This window comes from Monopterus albus, unplaced genomic scaffold (genome assembly GCF_001952655.1).
Source record: "Monopterus albus unplaced genomic scaffold, M_albus_1.0 scaffold46.1, whole genome shotgun sequence".
Classification (NCBI taxonomy): Eukaryota; Metazoa; Chordata; class Actinopteri; order Synbranchiformes; family Synbranchidae; genus Monopterus; species Monopterus albus.
This window is the reverse complement of record NW_018127926.1, coordinates 3,671,399-3,695,169: the sequence shown is the minus strand read 5'-3', so window position 1 is coordinate 3,695,169 and position 23,771 is coordinate 3,671,399. Positions and strand designations below refer to the sequence as shown.

Below are 23,771 nucleotides of genomic sequence, written 5' to 3'. Positions count from 1 at the left end.
CCATCTGATTAATCATTGAGCCTGTTCTTGCATATATCTTGATTGACACATACCTTTATATTTATGTTTAAACTCGTCAATTCTATTACTATTTTTTATGTCTACACTTAAATTATTCCATAGTTTTACCCCACTTATGGAAATACAAAATCTTTTTTTGGTTGTACGTATAGCATTAATTTTTTAATTTAACTGACCCCTTAAATTGTATCCCCCTTCCCTTTCATTAAATAGTTTTTGAATTCCACCAGGTAATAAATTGTTCCTGGCTTTATACATAAACACAGCAGTCTTATATCCCACTAAATCAAAAAATTTTAACAATTTAGACTGTATGAAAGCTCCATTGGTGTGATCCCTATACCCCATCTTATGCACAATTCTTATCGCTCTTTTTTGTAATATATACAATGGTTGAAGTGAGGTTTTGTATGTATTTCCCCAGTTTTCAACATCATACTCTAAGTATGGTAAAATCAATGAAGGATACAAAATGCGTAGTGCTTTCTCGTCCAAAATATATCTAACCCTCGCCAATATCGATATATTTTTTGCTATTTTGTTTTGAACATATCTGATATGCGATTTCCAGGAGAGTTTGTCATCAACTATGACACCTAGAAATTTTATTTCATATACTCGTTCTATATTAGCTCCCCCAATTTTCAATTGAAGTTCATTATCTAGTCTACGATTCCCAAATACATTTCTACAAAAACTTTGGCTCAAACCATAAAACTGATATGATAAAACTGAGAAAAAAAAGGCAGAACTGACCACTTTTACACTACAGGTTCAGGTTATGGGAAGCTCCAGGTTCGCAAGTTCCTGTAGTGGAAAAGCAGCTTCTAACATTTTGTGTCTCACTGGCTTTACTTTGCAACGCTGCTGTATTTATTACTTTGTATCATCATTAAGACTTTCACTCATTTCACCCTTCAGATCTCTACATGTCAGTCCCTTATACCTGCTCCTGTTGTGCAGCAGCTCTGCGCAACATCTCTTCTCTAACTTTTCTACATACAATTGAAGACAATCTTTATCAACAGAGGAATAGGATGCATTTCTAACCTCCACGTCTTACCTGCTTCAGCACCCTGTTCTTGATGATGTATATTGGTTGGAGCTCTTGGCCTGCTGACATTGGGGTAGGGTTCCCAGCACTGCCTTGCCCAAGTTCTTGATTTTGGCCTGGCTGTGAGGTTTCTGTTCCCTCACTCCCTCTGGACTTGCTTCTTTTGCTCTGCTGTTCCTCCACATCTGTCTGCTGCCAGTCTGAGCCATCTGTAGATAGGACAAAGGGACAACTGAGAATTGCTGACTGATACAGACTAAAGCCAAACTCAAAAGGATAGTTTAGCTTTTGTGACATAAGTTGGTTATATTGTTGCATATTTCCACTTTATTTCAGCTATTCTCCGCACATGTTCATATTATTTTGGCTCTTTGGATTTGAAATAAAATGGTGGCTATGAGGGTGAAGTGCTGACTCTCAGCTTTGATTTGACGGAGTAGGAGGATGTTCACATCCAAACAGAGAACAATGCTGCAGACCTTTTTAGGACAATGATCCCCAACATATACTGTATCCAAAGCAGCCAGTGATCAAGTAGTGAGATATCCTTTGACTAGCAAAGTCAGCCACATCAAGCTGGACTGACACTGTTTCTGCTCCAAAACGTGTCTTAATGTGGAGACGTGCTGTCGAAGCCTCCAGTGACCCAGACTCATTGAACAGCACTGGTAGCAGTGAAGAGATATTAGTTTCTAAAGTTTTTTGAGCAGGATCGACCTCTTTAACCGATCAGAGATTCTTAATTATTTCTGCTTGATCAGTAAGTTTTGCTGCATTCTCATTTACTGTAATTTCATAACAAAAATCTGAAGTACTGGGCAGAGCAGGGAGAGGGAGTGCTGAGTGAAGCAGAGTGGATTGAGTCAGAGTGTCATGCTTGTGCTACCTTAGGACAACTCCTAGCAGTCTTCTATGACACCTCTTGTTGACCTAATCCAAACAGTCTAAACTTGGCTTAATTGTTGACACTGCTTCAGAGAGACCAAGCCGACATGAAAGAACTAGCAGTGACAAAGGCCAAATATTGTGTCATCTCATGTGGCCTTTGTATGGGCCAGTCAGGGTGTAAAAGTGGCACCTGAACACACCGCACAGACTGCAGCTAACGGCCAACTAACACTTACATTCTGCATGTACATGAGAGAAATGACTCCCCTTACCAGCAGGTGAAGAGCTAGACAGTGGAAATACGAGTGGAAACACAGCAGCTGTAGTTCAACACAGCTGCTGTTTATACAGTAGCTGCTTCTGAGAACATTTCTGTTAAGTTGTAAATGGCTCTGCCATTCTATGCCCTTATTAGTCATTTGGTTCTGGGTGAAGAAAAGTGGTCACAGAGGTGGAAAAACAAAGAGAAACTGCATTAAATGTGTGAAATCAAGGATACTACAGCAACAAGCTGAAGGGGCTTTCCTGAATCATTCTCTTCTCGTGCACTGATTCACTAAGCTGAGCAGGCAATGAGAGTGGTCTCTCTTGCTGACAAGGCCTGACACCGATTCAACATGCTGAATTTGCCAAAAAGCCACAGACAGGGTATGACTAGTGCCAACAATGTGGGACTCACTGGGAAAACAAGCTCCAACAGATGCCCAGCGACAGCCCGATGGTGGCCGACGGCTGATTGTTGTTGGCTTGGTGTGTCACAGCCCTTAAATTACGTATTGTAGCTTTATACCCTGAAACTGGGGAGTCTTCATTTGATGTGGATGTAAATTTACTCTGATTAACAGGAAAGAAGTGATCTTATTACTATTGTTTCATTTCAAATCCAAGAACATGTCCTACCCAACTCTTAATCCCAGCTTTTATAATGACCACAGTGGTGCTGGCTTGTGCAGATATATTGGGGTGTATGGGGAAAAGAAAAAACGTTGAAAACTGTCTTTCTGTGGTTATATTCATGCCATATGTACCTACCAGAGTAGCCCGAGTCTTTTTCTGAGCTGCAGTGGGATCCCTTTCGACTGGAGTCATCCATGTCCTTAGTATCATGGGATTCTTGCAGAGTTGTACTGTTGCTCTTATCTTTAGCATTCTTGGTGGATGAAGCACAAGGACTATGCTTGCTTGAGCAAGGCTGTTCCTTTGGCATTCTGCACCCTAATTACAAAATACATGATATGTAGAGTGGCTCTCTACGACAGACACCACCAGCATATAGACACAATTTCTGATCTGATCTCAACAGGCAGAGACACAGTAGTGGGATTACATGTTTGTTTTTACAGGATTGTTACAGCTTTACAAGTTAAGGCTAAGATTATACATTATTCCTATTTGGTCTCTCACACGAGACCGACTGTCCTCCCCTAAAAACAACCCTATATGCTGTCTTTGCAAGCAACTTATTACTACCCATTGGTACGTTTTATGTGTGTCACATGGTTTTATTAGAGCCGTATTGTACTAACAGTGATCATAAAGAATTAGGAGGGGATGCCAATAAAAAAAAGACATGCTGTGATGTACTTAGGAACAGCACTTGTCCAATCACACATCCAGTTACAGAAATTGTCATACAGTCGGTGAATTTTGGCTGTTTATTTTATAAATTGTTTTCCAGTGCCCACCACGTGGAGATATGTGCCATGATGGTCAAAGTACAACTCCAAAAATAGACACAGTGCAGAGGTGGCAGAATGAGCTGGGAAAATTACCAGCTAGACCAATCTCAAAGGTTTAAATAGGCTAGTAGCCTACTATTCTGTTCTTTCCATTTTTAGTAGTATGCTATCTCAAAGATGAGTAGGAAATGTCTCTACAAGGACAAGAGTTAATGCAAAAAAATCAACAATACAGCACTTGATAGTTTAGGCCTGCTACAAATCCACAAATGACTTTGGGATAAACACATCTCCCTTTTTTCTAGACAACTGTATCTATTCTGAACATATTTAGAATTAATTTTTCTTAAACTTTTGTTCATTTGCATACCCTCAGCGCGTGCTTGACATTTCCCGAGGCAGCGTTTCCACGAAGGCAGCACAGCTCCCTCTCAGCTGAAACAGCAGCCCCCCCCTCCTACTCCCTTTCATGCCGTGTTATGTAACTCTGCTTCTATTTGCATAGCCTACACTTCCTCTCACTGCGGTCGTAAACACATACAAAACGTGTAAAATCACAGGGGTTTAAACTACAGCACATCAACGAAAAAAAAAGAGTGCGCACCGAAATAGAAAGAGATCTGGTCTTTTCAACACCAATAGGTTTATCAGCGCTGATAACTATGAACCATGGAAAACTTACCTCAACGTGTAAAACAGTTATTTCCAATTAAAGGTCGTTTTCCCTCTTATGACCAGGTTTAGGACACACAGCAACGTTTAGACTAACCAGCAGTATCACACTGCATTGTTCTCTGAATAATTCAGCTTCCTCTCTTTGTCAAATATGACGCGCAACAAGTCCACGGTGCAGACGAGGTGAGAGTTGTCAATGTCTGTCAAGTTCCTCAAAATAAGAGTCAACATATCCGGTTGATTTCAATATAAAACCTCTAAAATACGAAACGTTTCAATATAAGATATTGAAAGATAAATACAAAACAAACAACAAAGGAGTACTCCAGTACTATTCAACGCTATCATCTTAGTGTTAATTCATATTTAATAATCAGTACTTACCCAAAGGTTTATCCGGTGGCAACTTTCACGCTCTTGTTTTGAAATACCGGCGGCTAATTCTAGTTAGCTTGACCTTGAAAAAGTGAAAAACATAATATGGACATCTTGTGTCATATGATGTTGTGGGGAAAAATAAAACAGTTACAAAACAGAGCGCTGGTAACACAATTAAACATAGAGGCAATAACCGTCAGCGTACCCAAAGTGAGCCCATAGCTGCCTGTTGGACCACCTACCAGACATGATTAATATGGGCTCTCTCTCTCTCTCTCTCTCTCTCTCTCTCTCTCTCTCTGCGAGCTGAGCGCCCATTGGTAGGCCACGTGAAACAACTATGACAGCCAATCAGGAATTACTACACGTAGAGCTGCGACGCAGCGGTAGTAGCAGACAGAGCCAGAGTGTACAGAGCACATGATACAAAATAACGCTTGGTATTAGCATGGGCGGGTTTTCAGAGACATTGACCTTGGGCACAGACATGTTAAAGGCCCCCGACCTTCACGCATACACAGAAGCAAGACCCACAGACTGAAGAAAGTTTTGCGCCTTTGAAAATATATGAAAACGCCACAGTGCTAAGGAAAGCCAACTCACATGTTGCTCTTTGGAAAGGGTGACCAAAAAGAGCAAAAACATGCAAGACACTCTTCTTGAAATATTTACAAGCTCTTATTTAGATGGCTCAGATAAAGAATTTCTTCTTTAAGATGTAACCTGCAAGTCACTGTTTTCACCTAAGAAAGCATAGGGTAATTACAAACACCTGACAAAAGGAAATCAATGATCTCAGTGAAGGTAAAGACCAAAACATACCAGCCTCAAAAGAAACTAATGGATTTTTTGTTACTGCAGAGGGACACAAACGGTCACCACCCCAAATGTTTAATTGCTTCAAAGTTTTCAACCATAAGAATGTTATGTGTATCTTGAAAATGTCTGGGCACAGTATATTTCAAATTGGACTTTTTGTGTTTAAAAAATGATCTTTGTCTCTGCATACGCGGAGCCAGGGTGGCCCCAGCCATCCCCAAAAACTGACTGCTCACCCCTTGTGCCATCCCTGTCCGAGTCAAAATATAATACTCAACAGTATTTATGAATGAAACATGAAAAACACTCAAATTATTGCCTTAAATAAGAATATCTGATGGTCAAATTAGTTTTACATCATGCATTCAGCATGATATTTGCATTCATTTCTCCATCTGTTGCTGTAGAGCATTTGGCGTAATTCACCACACTGTGCAATAGTGATGTCCCTGGGCGGAAGTAAATAAAGAACACAGCCAAAGTTTGCACTGTGCATCTCATTTTTACACAAAATAAATAATCTCATTCTTTAAAAAAAGCAGGGTGTATTGTTTCATAAAACTAGGGGATTAATTTACCTTTTTACATACGTATATTTCAAATGTGCCACCCCTCTCTGAGTCTGTGCCCCAGCCTGGCCACTCCATCCAAAATTTTCTAGATCCACCCATCTCTTTGTGTGGTCTATATACAGTATAAAGAACCAAAAGTAGAGGACAGGCAATATTTCATAACATAGTGTTACAATTAATAAAGACTTTGATATCATACACCTTAAGGGGCCCTTAGATCCCTACTTTTTTATTAGCACAAAACCCCATACATAAGTACCCTTCAAGGGTCAGAGAAGACAAGTGTTTATGGTATTACTAGTTGAGAGATGGCTGCATACTAACCTGTTCTGCACTGTGGGAGCTCTTCCAAGCTAATCTTGGAAGGACCAGGAAATACTGCACTAGTTCCAGCCAGAATCTATTCTGTAATACAACGAAAATATTCTGAATTACAAAAAGATGAAAAAGCAAGTAAAAATAGAAGCAAACAAGGCTACAGAGAAATGAAAACTGAGTTAATATTAACATGGCTACAAATGGACACAAATCAAGTGGCTGCTCAATCTGTGGGTCTTGCCCATAAATGAGTAGGACAGGTAGGGGCCTTAGATGTGCTCCGAGGGGCCCATTGTCTCATAATCTGCCCATGGTAACAGAGCTGCAGACACAGCCTATAACAAGGAACCTATTGTGCAATTAAGCTTTTGCTAAAAATTATTACCAAGAAAGAAAAAAAAAAAACTATCAAGTTAGTCGGTGGCAATTTATGTACATAAACTAATGCAGGTCTTACAATATTGTTCAAACTGAATCAACTCCTCTCTGAAACAGTTTGAACAGTGGAATATGATCCCTTTCATAAAGTGAGGGTTTATTGCAGGACTTATTCTGCAGAATGGACTTTTAGAAGTTTCACACACCTGTGCAAAATAAACAGCTGAAATGCAATACTTTGCAGCAGACACTTTATTTTTACATTAAAACTTTCAAATAAATTGAATACGTTGATAGACAGCTCACCACAAAGGACAAGGACATCTGTATAATTCAAATATTTTCTAAATCAGCTGCAAGACAATATAAAACAACAGTGCCACTAGGTTGGCTACGTCAAATGCATTTGAAGTGCATGCAATTCTTTGTCAAACAATGTTTGGCATCAAATCTTTCATATTTCTTCCTCACCCATTTCCATGGCAATTCCTGGCAAAGAGTATAAGAACTTGACCACAGACAGAGTCCTCAGGTTTTACTGGTTTAATCCCTCCACCTTGAAGCTGTGGCACATAATGAAGTTTCTGTGAGTCGGGTATGTCATTTGCATATGCCCAGCAGAGCAGAGGCATTCTTTAGACCCGGGTGCCTACTGACTTGCATAGTTTCTGGGGAGGAGAATTTAATAAAAGTAGCACACGTTTCTTGGCTGTGGGCCTTGGCTGCAGCACTGGCCAAAATGTGCATGATCCTCAGCAGGAGCGTCTCACTGGGAGAAAGCATACAAATGTCACATTCAGTGAGGATGGATGCTTACTAATAAAACACTCACTACAGTGCTGATAATGTCAAGGTTAAGGCCATTAAAGACCATCGTGGAACAGGTGTCACTAAATGGCATGTGGTACATGACAGTTAGATAAAGAGAGTCAAGATGCACACCTTCCCACATGAATGCTGGATGCGAGACACCAGGCAGCTTCCCCCTCTGGTGTCACGGGCTCCTGCAGGACTTTGCGAGACAAGGAGAGGGCTGCTCCTGCCAGCTGCGCAGGCAGAAACACCACACACTGGCCCTCCAGAAGAGACAGCTCCAGCAGATAACGAGCCATCCACACCATCTGGTGGCACAGACGACAATGGGGGACCACACTTAAACTGAGGCCTCCTCAGTACAAGTATTAAAAGGAATAAAATGGCAGAAAGAGAAAGTGGACAAATAAAACTAGGCAACCGTGTAGATCTACCTTAGGACTACAGCGAGCAATGGAGGCAAAAAGGAGAAGGAAATGCAGAGGGGGGCAGTAGGACAAATCAAACTTTAGTCCACAGAGGACTTTGCGCTCCATTCGCAGCAGCTGATGCTTTGTGTATGTGTGGTCCATCAAGTAGCAGAGTCCAGACACCTGGAAGAAGCCAACAAATAAAAAAAACATTTGGCAAATCTTTCTCTTCTATGAATTAAAAGGAGGCACTAAGTGCAATCAAGCAAATTTAATTTACTTTACAGCTGGTGAGAGCTGAGCCAGCGTACCTCAGGGAGGAGACACTCTTCTTTCTTTGCAGCAAGGAAAAGGCAAACCATGCCGAGGAGCTGCAGATTGGCAGTGGTCACCTTGATATGACGCATGGCGCGGTTGAGGAGGTGCACGGCCAGACAGAGGGTCTCTTCCTGGAAATGCATCATCTCCTGGTAGGGAAACAAACAGGGTGGGGGGAGGGAATGGAGGGGAACATGTGACGCTAAAGCCAGCTAGCTTAATTTATTTTTTCCAGTTGGGTTAGGAAGTCATGTCCTAGCTAAGAAAGAGTACAGTACTTAAACCTCGATTAGGTTTTAATTTTACACATTGGTTTTAGTATGTGTAAACAAATCGTGTTAATTAGTGAGCTTTAGAGGTAGACCTACTGATTTTGTTACCACTGATAGAGCTAGCCTAGCTCTTTTCCCTTTTCCTGTGTTAGCGTCATATTCACTGTACAAACATGAGTATCATCAATCTTCTCATCTAGGTCTCAGTAAGAAAATCCTAAAACAACTCTCTGCAATGTTTACCTACAACCCAACCTGAATCACAGAGGTCAAACACTGGTTGGGAACAGACTTGAACAAAAGAAGCCAGTTCCTAGAATATCAAAAATGTTCCTTTAATTTACCCTCATTATAGGGGTAACAGGGATTCATCTAACTTAGCTAGTTAGTTACGAAGATGAGCGGCGCACAACAGCCAGCATACGACCTTAAATTAACTGAATATTTAGTCAAGCTTTGTTTTGATTTCCAGTGAGACTCACATGAACTTGAATGAGCCAGTCTACCAGGATAGCTCGAGTGGCATCTGTGAAATGCTGGAGCAGGTCAGCGGTGGGAAAAGAGTACCGCGTTTGACTTCTCTGCAGGGTGAAAAAACAGAACACAGGAGGCACACATTAAATAATTAAAAGGCTACTTGTGATAACCTATGTTTGTTCCACTCTTCCAAGTTGCCACTCTTGTACAATTGTGATGACATCGGCATAGAATGCATTTTAGAGATAATGCTCCTCCAAAAAATAAAGAGAGAAACACACTGAATGAATATTTTAGTGACCTGTGTTCATGATCTCACCATCATGTCTAAGAACATGTCCCAGGCATATGTCCGGTCCCATATAAGGTCCAGTTTCTCCAGTGCCATCTCTACCTCGTGGCGCAGCAAGCTGGGCATAAGTGATTGTAGGCTGTGCAGACCCTGCAGTCCATGAGTGTAAAGAAGCACAGGATCCTTCACACATCCATCTGCTACACAAAGCAAAAAGTAGGACAAGACAATGTAACATACAAGCAGATAGTTTTCCACTAAACTATCAAGTACTCTCATACTATCTAAGCACTTATTTGAGACTCTGCTTTGAAAACAAGTCCAATAACCTTTGGAAAATGATTATACTACCAGCTGAGTGTGCCCGACTGTCTTCGTGGAACCCCAGGATGATGCCTTCACTTGTTTGCATGGATATCCTCCTTTCCTGCAAAACAGGCAACACCTTACACGAGTGTCACATGCACTTGCATATGGGATTATTAGGATCATGGCAGAAAGTTACTAAATATTCATAGGTGAGGCTCTAAATGCAATATCTCATTCCCTGATCACCAACATTACAAATGATACCTTCTACTGTGGTACTTCAGTGATCAGGGGAAAGAGGTTAAAACAAGAGCCAAGATCAGAGAGAGACTGTAGTATGTGTTGGGTCAAAGTGACAAACAGGACTGAAGGCGTACCCATTTGCGTTCTGGTTCCATTTTGATGGGGGCCATCTTGGACTCGTCTACTTCTACCAGCTGCCAACGATCTATAGGCCCACAGGCATTAGCCCAAGTTCTTAAAGGGGCTCGCCTCTCATCCACCTGGGTGGACAGCAGACAGTCTTTGCACAGATACTGATTAAATATGATCCTTGATGCTGAAAGTTGTTATTCTAACCTTTTTTATTACTGCATGACAACAACAAAAAAGTAAAGTGGTCAAATAGTGGTTTACATATAGCCATCAAGACTCAAGGTTCAGCTATCAGATCAGGGACTCCTTGAAACCAAGGATCATGGCAGGTGAAAGCAATCACTTTCCTGACACCACAACAATGGAGCAGACCTGCATGTAGATTTTGGGACAGGTCTGAGATCCAATAGGCAAACTGAACATTAACTGCTCTGAACTAAAGAAAAAAAAAGCGTACATTACCTGGGGAATAGTAATTGATGAGGTCAAAGTTTGAAGTTACTTTCCCCACCAGAATGCACAGTATTCCTTACTGTTATTTAATTTAGAAAATACATAAACAACGAGGACATTGAAGGTAACGGCAGAAGAATTAGGCGACAGCCCGTCACTGCACAACTTGCTCCCCAAAGGTTCACAGCACTTCATTACATTTTTCTTCATATACTATGATTAAGAATGTTCTACTGAGGAAACGCTTACCTTCTTGTGTAAGTCCAGCAGAGGCTTGGAGTCGCAGAAACCTTTCCTGGCCATGATTTACAGCCGGAGACAGTTTCTGTGCCTGGCCGCTGCAGCTACTTAACCACGGTTATCGGAAAAGGCTTGGAGCAGGGGAGAGCGGCTGTTCTGCTCGGACAGCCGCTAATAAAGACAGGTGGGCCACACCGGTGTCAAGCTAGGCAGGTAAGGACGGGGACTTCCGGTGGACGTTTGGAAAATAAACCGCGTTTTGCTCAAAGCCAATAAAACTCTTCTTTCTTTTTTCCATTAAGCGACCATAAGTCAATCTTTCATCCCTAAATGTCAGAGTGAAATGACTTGACATACATCATCTAAAGAAATTACCAGACATTAAAGTTTTACTGTAAACTCTGTAGCATCTGAAACAAACACTACAGGCTACTTCCTGCTCATTTATGTGCTGGACGTCACAATATGTCTGTACAATCCATTATCCCTGCAATAAGTCACAAACTAGCATTCAGTTTTAGGTACGTTCGACTGTTTTGTTCACCCCCGATAACACAACAGATAGAGACAGAATAATAATTACATACTGTTTCTAGAATTCCTCCTATAGCCAGTTTATTTAACTGTAAGTATAGCCTACTTTGGGAATATGTTATCTCCCTACACAGTTTATGAAATGTCATTTCAAGGCACATCTTATTACTCTGGTTGTAATCTTTTGGCCAAGATTTAAAAAACTAAAATAACATAAGTTATTTGTCACAGTCTCAAAAACTCCAATTCCTTGAAAATGTACTGTGGAAATTATGCTGGCCACATCAATGATACTACAATACTGTATGCTTTACAGATTGCTGTGGGAAAACATCATAAACTAGGTCATAAAAAAGACACACAGCTTTATTCAGTAAAAAGTTTTACTGGCACATTTTAGTTGCAAATGTTGTAAGCTACCATACTGTAGCAAGTGTCACCCATTACATTGTAAAGTCTTGCAAAGAGGGGCTAGACTGTCGACTAGGACAGTCTCCTCCCTTTAAAGATTGCTTTTTTTCATTGCTCTCTGAGCTTCAACTAACAGCAACAAGCAAAAAAAAAATAAAATAAATTAAATTAAAAAAACTTAAAATTAAAATTAAAAAAATCATTACACCAACAGGTGTGACATTCGTGACTAGTGATCACATTCAGATATAGAGAAGCAAGGTAACCATAGTACAGCTGCAAATCAAATACTACAAAGCTGCAGGGCTGCTTCTTCTGATGCTGCATTCACCATCAAGCTTGCTTGCTTGCTTTATTTATTTATTTACACAATAGTGAGGAGGCACTTGTTGTGCCTGTGTATGCCTACAGGAGAGGTCGGGGGTATTGACTTGTTGATGTGAAGCACTGCTTAAAGCGTGGCCAGCAGCGAGGTTCAGCGTATGGCTTCACAACCAATATTTAAAAAGTTCAGCAGCACCCCCTTATGGCCATGATAGCAATGAAGGCAAATCCACAGTGGAGTCCATCAGTGCAGTGGTTCTGATATCCAGTCCTGACGTTTCCAAAGCAGGGCACTAGGCTAGGGTATGATGGCTGTGCCTGAGCCAGTGAGAAGAGGTGCTGGAGTTGTGAACTGTAAATCAAAGCCATTTGATCGCATTATCATCTGCAGGAACCGGGACCACCTGCTGCTGAACGGTGACAGTCAAAACCTGCTGCTTTTCTTTCTCACCGCTTTCATTCAGACATCTCACAGTCACCCTCTGCCACTCACTCAAACTTAAAAACAAATTAACATGTGACATGAGAGGTATCCTTGTGAATGCTGATAGATGTTTTAGCAAAACTTTTACAAATGACTGCTGAGTGAGTGCTCAGCAGGGATCGGTAGAAAAAATGTCAACCTCTATTTCTCAACACTGCAGAATATATAAAAGTGTGTTTTCTAGCTTCTACTTTAATATTGTCTGGAAAATAAAAATAATTTTTAGGATAACTTTTAATGCGCTCTGACAAATTTTAGTTTCTTATTAACTGCTTAGGTAAAAGAAATACTTCTTTTAAAAAGAATAATCAAACTGTCATTATGAATACGATTGTAAACACTGAACTCAGTTATTTGCCTAAGAGATTTGACAATGCAAAATCACTCAAATTACTGATATCCACCATCGGAGCTAAATAAGCAGTCGTCTAATGGAAACTCTTAAAATGAAGAACTTAAATCAAAAAGAAAGCAGTTTAAAAAGTTTTAATATATATTTCATATAATGTATACTTAAACAAGACAATGTGTCTTCCAAAATTTGAGAAATAGATGGACAAAAAGGAGAAAAACAATGACAAACAAAAAAGGTCATGATATTCCTTTAGTGAAGCTCAATGCGCAAACAACATCGTTTCCAGCAGTATGGAATATAAAATGCTTGCGTCAACATGAGCACATTATAAAATGCTGCCCAGAACTTCACTCAGTCATGTGCCATCATGACCTAAAGAATGCAGCTTTTTATTCTGACTACACAATACACCAGCTGATGTTTTGATCAGTTTCCCCTGTCTGCAGATTGAAAGTTGCTCGACCAGCTCATGCAACATTTAGTTGGACTGTAAACCTGCACACTGTTGCTCCAGACGTAAAGCTACATACATTTAAATGCTTCAACACGGTCTTTAAAAACAAACAAACAAACAAAAAAACACACAAACCAAAGACACTAAACATCAAATGTGGAATCATTTGAAGTGTTAAACGTCAACCGAGCCAGTCAGTTCTTGGCTTCATTATAGAGACGTAACAAGGATTGGGTGCTTATTTAATTATGGGAATATTCAAAGGCTTATTTCAAAAATATCTTAAAAACTTACAATGACATTCAAATATAGAAAATGAACAAAAGGTTGGTCATAACTTTTTGGCTAGGGAGTGAGAATTACTGGAGTGAGAATAGCAGATGGCTGTATTCATGTACACTGGTCTCTATAGAAGGGTTGGGGTAAAAATTGTGGTCAAGCGTCTAGTCTGTATACTCCTCTTTCCTTCTGTTGTTACTGAAACACATAGCAGAACTGGCTTTGATGAAAACTGAGCACTAGTTGGTTGTTCAATCAGTCTGGACACAGTAACATGGACTCTAAAGCTTGATTTTTGTTTCTGCATTAAATCTACATAGAGCCTTACCTGAAGGCTGTGTACGTGGCCCACACTGTTGTGAGCATTTATAGTGGTGCGCTGGTGTGTCTGTCACCCTGCAATTACACCACCAAAACGCTAGTAGGTGATAGGGTTTCTATGACACTGCTGCGTTTCCTCACCACTTACTAACAACGGCGACTGAAACTGAGCAGGTCATACTGGAATTAAAACTAAGAGGTGTTGAACAGCAGTTACTTTTACTGAACTTAGGTCTGCACCACCACTGAACCGACTGAGGTAGAACCAGGGGGATTATCTGTGCTTCTCCGGCCACTGAGAGACATGAAAGAAGAAATGCGATGCAACCAATCACAGTTCTTGTTGTCTGAGTCACCGCAACGTGCAGTTACATTTCTGGAGAGGTGCACGTCAGGCTACGAAATAGGAGACCAATGCTACATATTGCCAAGATTTAATGTAGAACCATGAATCAAGTTTCAAGAGCCCGGTGCATGACTGAGTTAATGTTGCACTTAAAACAAAGTTTAGCCATGCACTAGATCCAAATTTCTAAACCTGACTGAGTCAATTTAGTGCTAAGCTGGTCAAAGCAACCATAAATTACACGCTTGTTCCCTTTAAAAACAAAAACCAAAAGGCCATCAAGTGTGCCATGTAGTGTCTGCTCTCATGGATATTCCAGCGATAGTTCTGAGATTTTAAAAACATGCATAAAACAAACACAAATGGATGGTTGAGAATCAGAATGGTTGTTCATACATTCTCCTGCACTCATATGCACACACGCATACTATACATTCACACATCCACTCATATACACACATGAAGCGCAAATACAGAAATGGCAACCCCCACTTCTCACCCCCATCTCCCCCTGCTGTAGGAACAGTCCCACGCTTGATTTGTAACAGCAAGCTCCGGAAAGAGCACTTGTTTTTTGTTTTTTTTTAAAGAAATCAATCACAAAAAAAAAATGCTGAAATATGGCTTTACATTTAAAACTAACTATTAGTGAAATTGATAAAAAATTATCTTCCCCAAATCCTTTCTATTTTCATTTTGATTATGCTTTTTAAAATTCTATCAAGTATGCTTGTGTCTATATATATATGCAGTCTATGCACGAGTTGGTTGGTGTGTGTGTGTGTGTGTGTAGCATGGATACAGCTGGTAAAGAGGTGGTACTTGCTGGCATAACCTGGTTTTCAAAGTGTCAAGGCTTTGATGTGATGCCCAGTGTAGTGCAGCAGAGGTCTTGCAGGGAAGCCTATAAAGCCAACCCTGAGGGGACATATGGAGACAAAGCTGCCAGTCTATGCACACAAACCTGCTGAGGTCAGTCATTCGTGACCCATGTGTTCATTTCATACTCTATAGTCCATGTCTTGACTGATTTGCCAGCATGTGCACATATCTGTGTGCGCGCACGTTAAAGACTGAATGCAAATGTGTCTTGTGCCTGTTTTTGTTTGTGTCATTCAAATTCCCCAGCAGTGCAAGTGTGTATGTGGGTTTGTGATAGTGCGTTAGCCGGCCTGCTTGTTCAAGAGCCTGAGTGATCATTCGCGTATGCTGGCAGAGTAGGAGAACTGAGGGAAATGCGTACGCTGATCTGAGTCCTCTGCATCTAAACTGTCATCTGTACACAAAGAGAAAGAGGAAAAAACATTCAATGATGAAACCAGATGCAAAAGACCACAGATCTGAGCACAAACAACAGATGCACAGGAACAGATCCACTTACACTTGTCTGGAGGAGTTATCGTAATGCTTTGCGCTGTGAACTCATCATCGAAGTAACGTGTGTCTGTCTCTGATGTTACCTGCGGCTTGAATGGTGGGATAAGCTACAGAGAAGAATGAAATCAGTTATTTTATATCAGAACATCTTGTTTTAAATGCCACATCATTTTCCCCCAATATCTCACCTTTTTTTCTGTGACATCCTGCCAGTTGATGGAGGTGAAGAACTTGTGACTCATCACTTCTTTGGCATCGTCTGGTCCGCCTCCAAGCCTGTAAATAAAACATAATTGCTATCATTATGACATTTCACCAGCTAGTTTTTCTTTTTTCACACTGTCATTAGAAATGTACAACAAGCACTGTTTTTATTTGATCAATTCCTTGACAAATTTATTCTTCATTTCCTTACTACATAGAGGTGCTGTGTTAGTAAGCATGCAGCCAGAGCTCAGTGTGCTAATATTAGCAGTTGTTCGACTGTTACCAGAAACACTGGGGCTTGAGCAAAACAACAATCAATTATAAGCTTGTTTATAACCACTATCCTGTACCAAAACTAATCAAGAAGGAACACAGGATTAAATAATGTGGTTACTTATTTTCTAGCTGAAAACAATGTTCCCAGGCACAGTGGAAGATACAGAAAACCAATCAAGTGCAAAAGTCGAGGTGTAAAATCCCATGAAGGAAATGTTTTTTTCCTCAGGATCTACTGCTACATCTTAAGGAGGCAGACATTCAGCCATGTGTGCACAGTGAAACAGTACAAAAATAGTATTCACCACATATGAATAGCGAGCTGTTTATTTTGATGTTAAAATACTGCTACACTTCTAATCTCACATTTTGCTTGAGTTGTATGTTGCTAAAATTATCACAATCCATTGTGCTCTAAGGACAATCCCACAAAACACTCGCATTGCAGTAAATCTGTATAAATTAAATGCACTGACAACATAAAGAAACAAACTGTCATCTGTGGCAGCAAAAATGCAACATGCGCTCTGCATTTGCATTTAATGTGCAAGCCAAGAGTCTCCCACCACGCCAGGCGGGCAGACGTGTTACCACTATATTTTTTATAGCTAAAGCTACCGAGCTATGGCAGAGAAGGTACCCACAGCAGCTTTTGATCATAAACAGAGACCGCATTTGAGAAAGTTACAACTAAAGAGAAGTTGGATGCTGCAAGGAGTAAAACCAGAATTAACACTGGTGTGGCTTATTAATGATGGCGACAACTGATATTACAAGGAGTATGGTGCAAATACTGCACGTCAGCTGCACACCACTTACCTCTGTTTGGGGTCCTTTTTGAGAAGGCCGGCCAGCAGGGCCTTGGCCTCAGGAGCCAGATTCTTGGGGAAGCGGATCTCCTCCATGAGGATAAGCTCAAACAGACGCTCGTGGTCCTGGTTGTAGAAGGGCAACCGACCACACATCATCTCATACATGACCACACCCAGTCCCCACCAGTCCACCGCTCGTCCGTAGTCATTGTCCTCCAACACCTGATAAGAAATAAAGAGTTGAGAGAGAATTAAAACAGGAATGTCAGTCAAGAAAATCAATAATTTTTTTTATGTTACAGTCCAATTTTTCAATCTCAAATAACTGGCAAAAATTTAGCAGCAACCACCAAATCTTGAACCTTTTATCCTCTTGCTAACTCAAGATAAGGATCTTTCCTGTAATTCACAAGACGAGTTACAAGTTACACATCTCTTTTAAATTGGTATATATATGATGTTTGCCTATTTATGGAGGAGAAATTGAAATTAACGCCGTTGCTTTCAATGTAACACTGGCAGCAGGAGTTGTGCGCGTTCATGAACTATTCTCTCATTTTTAGGAAGAGACCTATTTCTATCTCATGCTCATCCAGAACATAATGATGTCAGAGTCCACAGCGACTGCGGAGTTACCTCTGGTGCCAGGTACTCCGGGGTTCCACAGAAGGTTTTCATTGTGGCGCCGTCTGTGATCCCTTCTTTACATAGCCCAAAGTCTGTTATCTTTATGTGGCCATCCTTGTCTAACATGAGATTCTCAAGCTGTGCAGGGAAAAATTCCAAGGACATAAAAATGGAATATGGTGGAAAGCACCCATGCTACAGTAGATGGTTGAAATGTGAGAGTAGGACTAAACATTGTACCTAAGAAATAAGTTAGCATTGTACTGATCAAATTCCTTGCTGTATCCTCAGCTTGTCACACAATCTGTCATCTTACCTTTAAATCCCTGTAAACTACATTGCATGAGTGTAGGTACTCCAGTGCTGACACTATTTCTGCACCATAGAATCGTGCTCTGTCTTCTGTGAACACTCTGTCTCGTGATAAGTGAAAGAAGAGCTGCAAGAGAATCAAAAATAGTTGGATTCACAACCTTAAATTGCTGCATCACAATGGGCTTTTTTAAACACCCTTTCTACACAATTCACCATCTTCCAAAAGGTCTAGAAACAGGAAAACTTACTTCTCCTCCATTTGCATACTCCATCACAAAGCATAGTCGGTCATGTGTTTGAAATGCATATTTTAGTGTCTGTAGAGGAAGAAAATAAAAATGTGTGACAACATTATTCTGATTAAATGGCCCATTAATTTTGGGAAGTGCAAAGTGAAGCAACTGGTAACTTGCCGTTAGAAAGGGATGTCGCGTATTCTGGAGAACTCTGCTTTCTGTAACTGTGTGTGCCACCTCATCCTAGATGAAAACACACACAGTTCATTACATGCAGTGAAAGCAAGACTGCATACCAACACAGACTGTCCAAAAACCCTTTTAAAATTTTGTGATCAGCACTAACTTTAGCAATGATGACTTCTTTGCGGAGGATTTTCATGGCATAGTACATCCCTGTGGCCTTCTCCTTCACTAGGATCACTTTGCCGAACGTCCCTTTACCCAATAGCTTCAGGTAGTCAAAATCACTCATGGTCTGTAGAAACAATGTTCACAGATCAGCCAGGACAAACCATACATCTGCTATAACACTCTCAGCAAAGTAAGATTACATCCAACGTTTCACAGACACCATGAACTTGTGAGTTTAAAGGGGACTTAAACCTGTGTTCTTATGCAACATGTCAATAATTGAGAAAAAAACTTAACTACTTGCTCAATAAAGATGACCTCAGCCAGACAAACACAGCTGCCAGGAACTGCTTGTGCAAATACTGACCACTTTTGTGTGGGATTTGGACACTGCAATCTCCATCTCCTCTGTGCCACTGCTGTCACTCGGAGAGCCAAATTTGATCTCCATGGGCTCTTCATCCTGCTGCTGACTCTTCAGGCTATTTGCCACCGCCTGGATCGATCGCATCCATTCCTCCCTGACCCAGAAATAGATATACATTACCCTTATCAAATCTGGGAACACCTTTGATAAACTGCGCCGCAATTACTAGCAAATGATTGTCAAATTTTGAATTCTTTGTGTTCAGACAGGTTGAGATATTGTGTCAAATAAATATATCTTAAAGGAAAAACTGCTGCCAGCATGCTAAGTTTAGAAGGCAGAAGATAATCTGTGTACTATTCAGCTGGTAGATGCTGGGATTTGGTACTTGGCAGAGGTGATTAAACAAAACTCAAGAGGTGAATAATTAGGCCTTATCTTGCACTGAATTCTATTTGGAGCATGATGGTCTTTCCTACTTTCATAATTTTAGCTGGTAATAATTTGGGTTTAGCACATGTACAGCTAATTGTCAAACATTTTTCTCCCAGCACACCATCAACATTTCAGTGAGAGACTGAGTCTATGTCCACACTGATTCACAGTAAGCCCCCAGAATGCTTTCTGAAGTGGATCAACTTTAAAGCAGTAACGTGGTAGTCACAATAACAAGACAACCTTTTGGTTGCCTCTAACTTTGTCTGCAAAACCTAATTTTAAACAGTAAAGAACCAATCAGGCAATAAAGCTGTTACCTCAATTCACTACTGTGCAATGAGAACAATTAAACTGTGAGCTCACAACAGTCTACTGCAGACTGTAGACCACTACAGGCTGCACCCTTATATTTTCACTTAGTCTACATCCACCACAGGGAAACAAATACAACAGAAAACAAAATCCTTGATGATTGTGTTTTACCTCTCCTCATTGGTGTCAACGTGAAATGTGCGCTCAATAACTGAGGTCCACTGCAGGCAACGAATGACAAATGTGTTCGGCCTGGGGCGCTCTGTCTTCATCAGCTGACATTCTACAGAGCAGAAACATCAGCTAAGACTGAAGAACTGACAGAATGAACTAAACTTTAAAGGACTTATTAGACATTAATGTGGCACTTGTTTTTGCCTGGAGGGAAAAACTGACCTGCGACAGAAAAGTTGTTGAGTGGTGGCAGGCTGTGGTCACTGGACACCTCAGGCTTCTCTTTGTAGCCAATGAAGGAGCCATCACTCTTTAAGATGAAGTAACGAGGCCGCCATGTTTTAATGTATTCACCTAAAAATAAACAAGTAAAGATTTCTGAGTCAACTGAGTTTTGTTTGACAATAACTGCTTTTGTGTGTGTGGCTAAATATACTACTGTGTTTCATACTACCTACTAAAATTTTTCCACCCTCCAAGTAACTCAGATCTGATCTTTTCATAGCTCCTTGAACAAACCAAATCTGATTTTTTTTTTTTTTTTAAATCAGATCTAGGCCACTTGCATGTGTGGTCAAAGACCGATTCATATTTGACTGCACGTCACACATCCATGACTAGATGATAAGATCAAAATTCACACACCTTTTATTTAACATCTTATTCTAATGCACATGTACATATTGCCCGTTGTCACTATTCAGTGTTTTATTTATGGAGAAGCTTCTGATCAAGCCAAACTGGAAGGAACATGTCGAATTTACTGACTGTATATAAAAGATGGACAAACCCACCGTGACATCACCCAATGGTTTTCTGAAGAGTACTGAAACTCAATTCTGATTGCCGCCATATTGGTAGTGCTACATTCCACCTGCTATAGATAATCCAAATATGGGCAAAGAGGTGCCGCATGAGTGGAACGCAAAGGGTGAGTTACACAAAAATTCACCCCCACCTCAATATAGTTGTCATGGAAGGAGAAATTAGCTATAGAGACCAAAAACGTGTTTTGTACCAGGCTGTAAACATGTTTATTTCTGATGAAAAGTTGTGCATTTTAACATAGGAGTCTATGGGGATTGACTCCCATTTGGAGCAGGCCTCAAGAACTGCAGGCTTTTACATTTGGCGTTGCCCTCAGTTCTCAGCCTCGGAGATTGCCGCTTGGTCGTAACTGAGCTGTGTTTGAGTAAATTTTGCAATTTGCCCAATGCATAAGTGATGTTCTTGTTATTCTAGTATGCACACACACACACAAACATGAATGTGAACCATTAACATAAAATACTGTTTATGACCAAAAAAAAATTGGACTGACCATTAAGGCCTGTACTGTGAAAGCAGACAATGCTGTTACAATGAGAATACATTGTAAGCAGAGAGAATTAAGCTGAGCAGAGCTGTTCTCCATCAACAAAGAAACTATAAACTTGACAGCTACCTTACAAGCCTAAAGGGAGTGTATTTAATAGTTAAAATATACATTTTGATATGAACCATGAAGCAAATGTAGACTCAGCTGATGGAGGGCAAACACAAGGGGCCTCCTTACCTCTCTTGTGGAGCCATCCCTCTCTCACAACACTGACTTCATTCATGCTGGGGCAGAAGACTGTCTGGGGTGGGAGGGGGCTGCAGACAAGCTGGTAAAATTGTGCAAACTTTTTCCAATTGGTCACGTGCCTGACAGTGGCTCAGATTTTTTAAAAAACCCTATATATTACCAAGAGAAAAGAAACAGAAACTGTTATTTTAGTACACAAAACAGCCATCAGATTGTTCATGAAAACAAAAACACTGCAGCCTGGTGTAACTTCATCGTCATTAAAACACACACAAACCATCGACATTCATTCATGTGATATAACAAAAAAAAAAACACCCATTTCAGAAAAAAGATCATAAAATTTGAGAATGTCAGTGGAATATAAGTGCACTGTTTCTCCTTGTTAAAATTTAAAAACCTGAGCTAACTTGTCATGGTGTGATTTACAATTTAGTTTCTCACGTTGAGTAAAGACATAGCCTTGGGTAACATTTCTTATGCTTACTTGCCTTTCTGGCTTTAGAGGAACACTAAAAACAAAACCTGCACAGGGCCCTAAAGGAAGTAAGATTATATGGCCAGGGAGGTGGTGAAGATGTAAAGTGAAACTGATTTCTCATAACAAAGGAAGCTTTCTGTGTATTGCTCTTGATGCCTATCTGAATGCTGTCACCACAGCACTGTGCTTGGATAAATACCTTGCCTTCTGAGGCTCTCTGTTGCCTTGAAATGCAAGAGTACAAAAAAGAAAACTGCTGAAACCTGCACACTTGCACTTCACCTCACATCTGACCATCTGAGACATGACAGCAACATCCAAACAGGGGCCAGCACAGTGACACAAGCTAGACATTAAAACTACAAGCACTTACACCGTCTCCTCCCTCCCTGGCATCTACTGGTGCATCACTGTCATGTCATTTCTAAATATGCTGGTTCTCCAGTGATGCCTGGGAACAATCAAATAATCATGGGATCAGTGCCACTGATTGAACTATTTAAAAAATGGCTACAAAGCTCTATACTGTCAAATGTAATAACCTACCAGAGCTTTTGCTGGGTGTTTGTGGAAAGGCCTTGGTGATCCAGGGTCAGCCCTGAATCAACAGCTTATGTTAGATAACCGGCTCACTAGCTCACTAGAATTTCACAGCATTTCCGGTAAAGAGATGAGGTTGAATATTACAGTGCAGACAGTCACCGGAACACCGACTGTTTGAACTGCTTTGTTTACAGAGTTAAAAACAGATAAGCTTCTCTCGAGTTCAGACTTTATGGCCAACAGAGGTGCATCCGCAGGCTGCTCACAGCTGTAACATTACACCGACTTGACATGAATCTGAAGTAACTTATCTGCTCTTAGACATAATTACATTGCAAATCTGTTTTTCTTTTCAAACCAGAAACGTACAGCAATATCTAACAAAGCGTTAAGATACACAACCTAAATGCAGCACCACTTGAATACACGTTTAACAGATATTAAATATATACATACATATATCTACAATGTGTGTCCAGTTAAAGAACTGTTTATTTAATGCCTGAAAAAAACGACAAACTGTAACGTTACCCGGCACGACCTCAAGCTGCCTAACGTAAACATTACCGTAACATTAACACTGCCTCATCCTTTCAGTGTATTGGCTAGCTAACTGAGTGAGGCAAAGTCAGCAAGAGTTCCCTTCCAAGTTCAAACCAGGTCGTTAGCTTTTCTGCCGTATCTTCACAATAAGCTGTTACAACATTTCTAACCATAGCTCACGGGCAGTTTCGGCCAAGTAGCGCGACACAGACAGCAGCGAGGACACTGACCATGACCGCATTACGACCAAACAAGGCAGCTAGCCAAAATAGCTTTCAGGCTAACAGCTAGTTAGCATGTCGGTTTGCTACTTGCGCCAGTTCTCTTCATCATCCCAGCTTTTCTTACCTTGACTTTAGTGACAAAAATATTCCCAATCGTGGGTTCTTGAAGAGGCTCAGAGGTATGCTGCACAAAGGTCCAACCAGTTATTACTTGAAGCCTGTGTGTACTGAACTCTGTCAATGATCACACAGCTTAGCTGACTGCTCGCTGAGCTTGTTTTCTTCTCCCACAACAGCAGCGGCGTGCTTGTTCTGTTGCTGCTGCAGTGGGTCAGTGAAGCGTATTGCAAACCAGCCAGAAAATAAAGTCCCCCGATCTCCAGCTAGATGGACAGTTATGTTGAACAGGACGACAAATAGTTTCCGAAATCCTGGACAGATTTATGGGTTTAATGTAGTTAGTCGCCTGCCTAGCGTGGAAACCCTCTGTCCCAGTCAGACAGTACAGCAGCCCCGCAGACGTACACAAAAGGAAGTGACGTAGGAAGCCAGAGAGGGTCCTCTGCACCTGAGCAGTCGGTGTCAAAGTATATTAAGGGCTGTCCTGTACCCCGTCTTTACTGTACAGAGCTGAGGTAAAGGTTGTCTGAGAGATTGGCAGTTTAAAAC

At 40.8% G+C, this 23,771-nt stretch overlaps 3 protein-coding genes across 7 annotated transcripts in view; all 3 read right to left on the bottom strand.

Annotated features, from left to right (window-relative positions):
- Positions 1-4,961, bottom strand: part of LOC109960382 (CLOCK-interacting pacemaker) — a 7,886-nt gene extending 2,925 nt beyond the window's left edge. Inside the window, exons 1-4 of one of the 2 annotated variants that reach the window (XM_020600449.1) lie at positions 4,901-4,961; positions 4,702-4,774; positions 2,996-3,178; positions 1,085-1,284 (exon numbers count right to left, since the gene is read on the bottom strand). In XM_020600449.1, the coding sequence (XP_020456105.1) occupies positions 1,085-1,284; positions 2,996-3,170 (375 nt within the window). In that variant the 5' untranslated portion in view covers positions 3,171-3,178; positions 4,702-4,774; positions 4,901-4,961. Of the gene's footprint in view, positions 1-1,084; positions 1,285-2,995; positions 3,179-4,324; positions 4,518-4,701; positions 4,775-4,900 lie in introns of those variants that run through there. The other variant, XM_020600448.1, reaches the window with a different exon arrangement.
- Positions 4,962-6,393: 1,432 nt separating this feature from the next.
- ccnp (cyclin P) lies at positions 6,394-10,926 on the bottom strand. Of its 3 annotated transcripts, XR_002274995.1 has the most exons (10): positions 10,751-10,925; positions 10,051-10,176; positions 9,716-9,791; positions 9,392-9,564; positions 9,078-9,176; positions 8,317-8,472; positions 8,030-8,188; positions 7,725-7,903; positions 7,254-7,551; positions 6,394-6,491 (listed from the first exon to the last, which is right to left on the bottom strand). XR_002274995.1 is itself a non-coding variant. In XM_020600452.1 (9 exons), the coding sequence occupies exons 1-9, from the start codon at positions 10,802-10,804 to the stop codon at positions 7,383-7,385; spliced, it is 1,188 nt and encodes a 395-aa protein (XP_020456108.1). In that variant the 5' UTR covers positions 10,805-10,926; the 3' UTR covers positions 7,012-7,382. The 3 variants fall into 3 exon arrangements, 2 of the variants coding, with proteins under 2 accessions (XP_020456108.1, XP_020456107.1); XM_020600452.1 differs by lacking the exon at positions 6,394-6,491 and having other exon boundaries at positions 7,012-7,551; positions 9,392-9,561; positions 10,751-10,926; XM_020600451.1 differs by lacking the exon at positions 6,394-6,491 and having other exon boundaries at positions 7,012-7,551.
- Positions 10,927-15,240: 4,314 nt separating this feature from the next.
- akt2 (v-akt murine thymoma viral oncogene homolog 2) lies at positions 15,241-23,679 on the bottom strand. Of its 2 annotated transcripts, XM_020600447.1 has the most exons (15): positions 22,339-22,390; positions 22,166-22,243; positions 21,300-21,460; positions 19,967-20,098; positions 19,742-19,853; positions 18,821-18,974; positions 18,446-18,577; positions 18,277-18,342; positions 18,112-18,180; positions 17,865-17,987; positions 17,558-17,686; positions 16,929-17,143; positions 15,815-15,902; positions 15,631-15,733; positions 15,241-15,525 (listed from the first exon to the last, which is right to left on the bottom strand). In XM_020600447.1, the coding sequence occupies exons 3-15, from the start codon at positions 21,343-21,345 to the stop codon at positions 15,446-15,448; spliced, it is 1,449 nt and encodes a 482-aa protein (XP_020456103.1). In that variant the 5' UTR covers positions 21,346-21,460; positions 22,166-22,243; positions 22,339-22,390; the 3' UTR covers positions 15,241-15,445. The 2 variants fall into 2 exon arrangements, with proteins under 2 accessions (XP_020456103.1, XP_020456102.1); XM_020600446.1 differs by lacking the exons at positions 22,166-22,243; positions 22,339-22,390 and adding an exon at positions 23,227-23,679.
- Between the last annotated feature and the right edge of the window lie 92 nt (positions 23,680-23,771).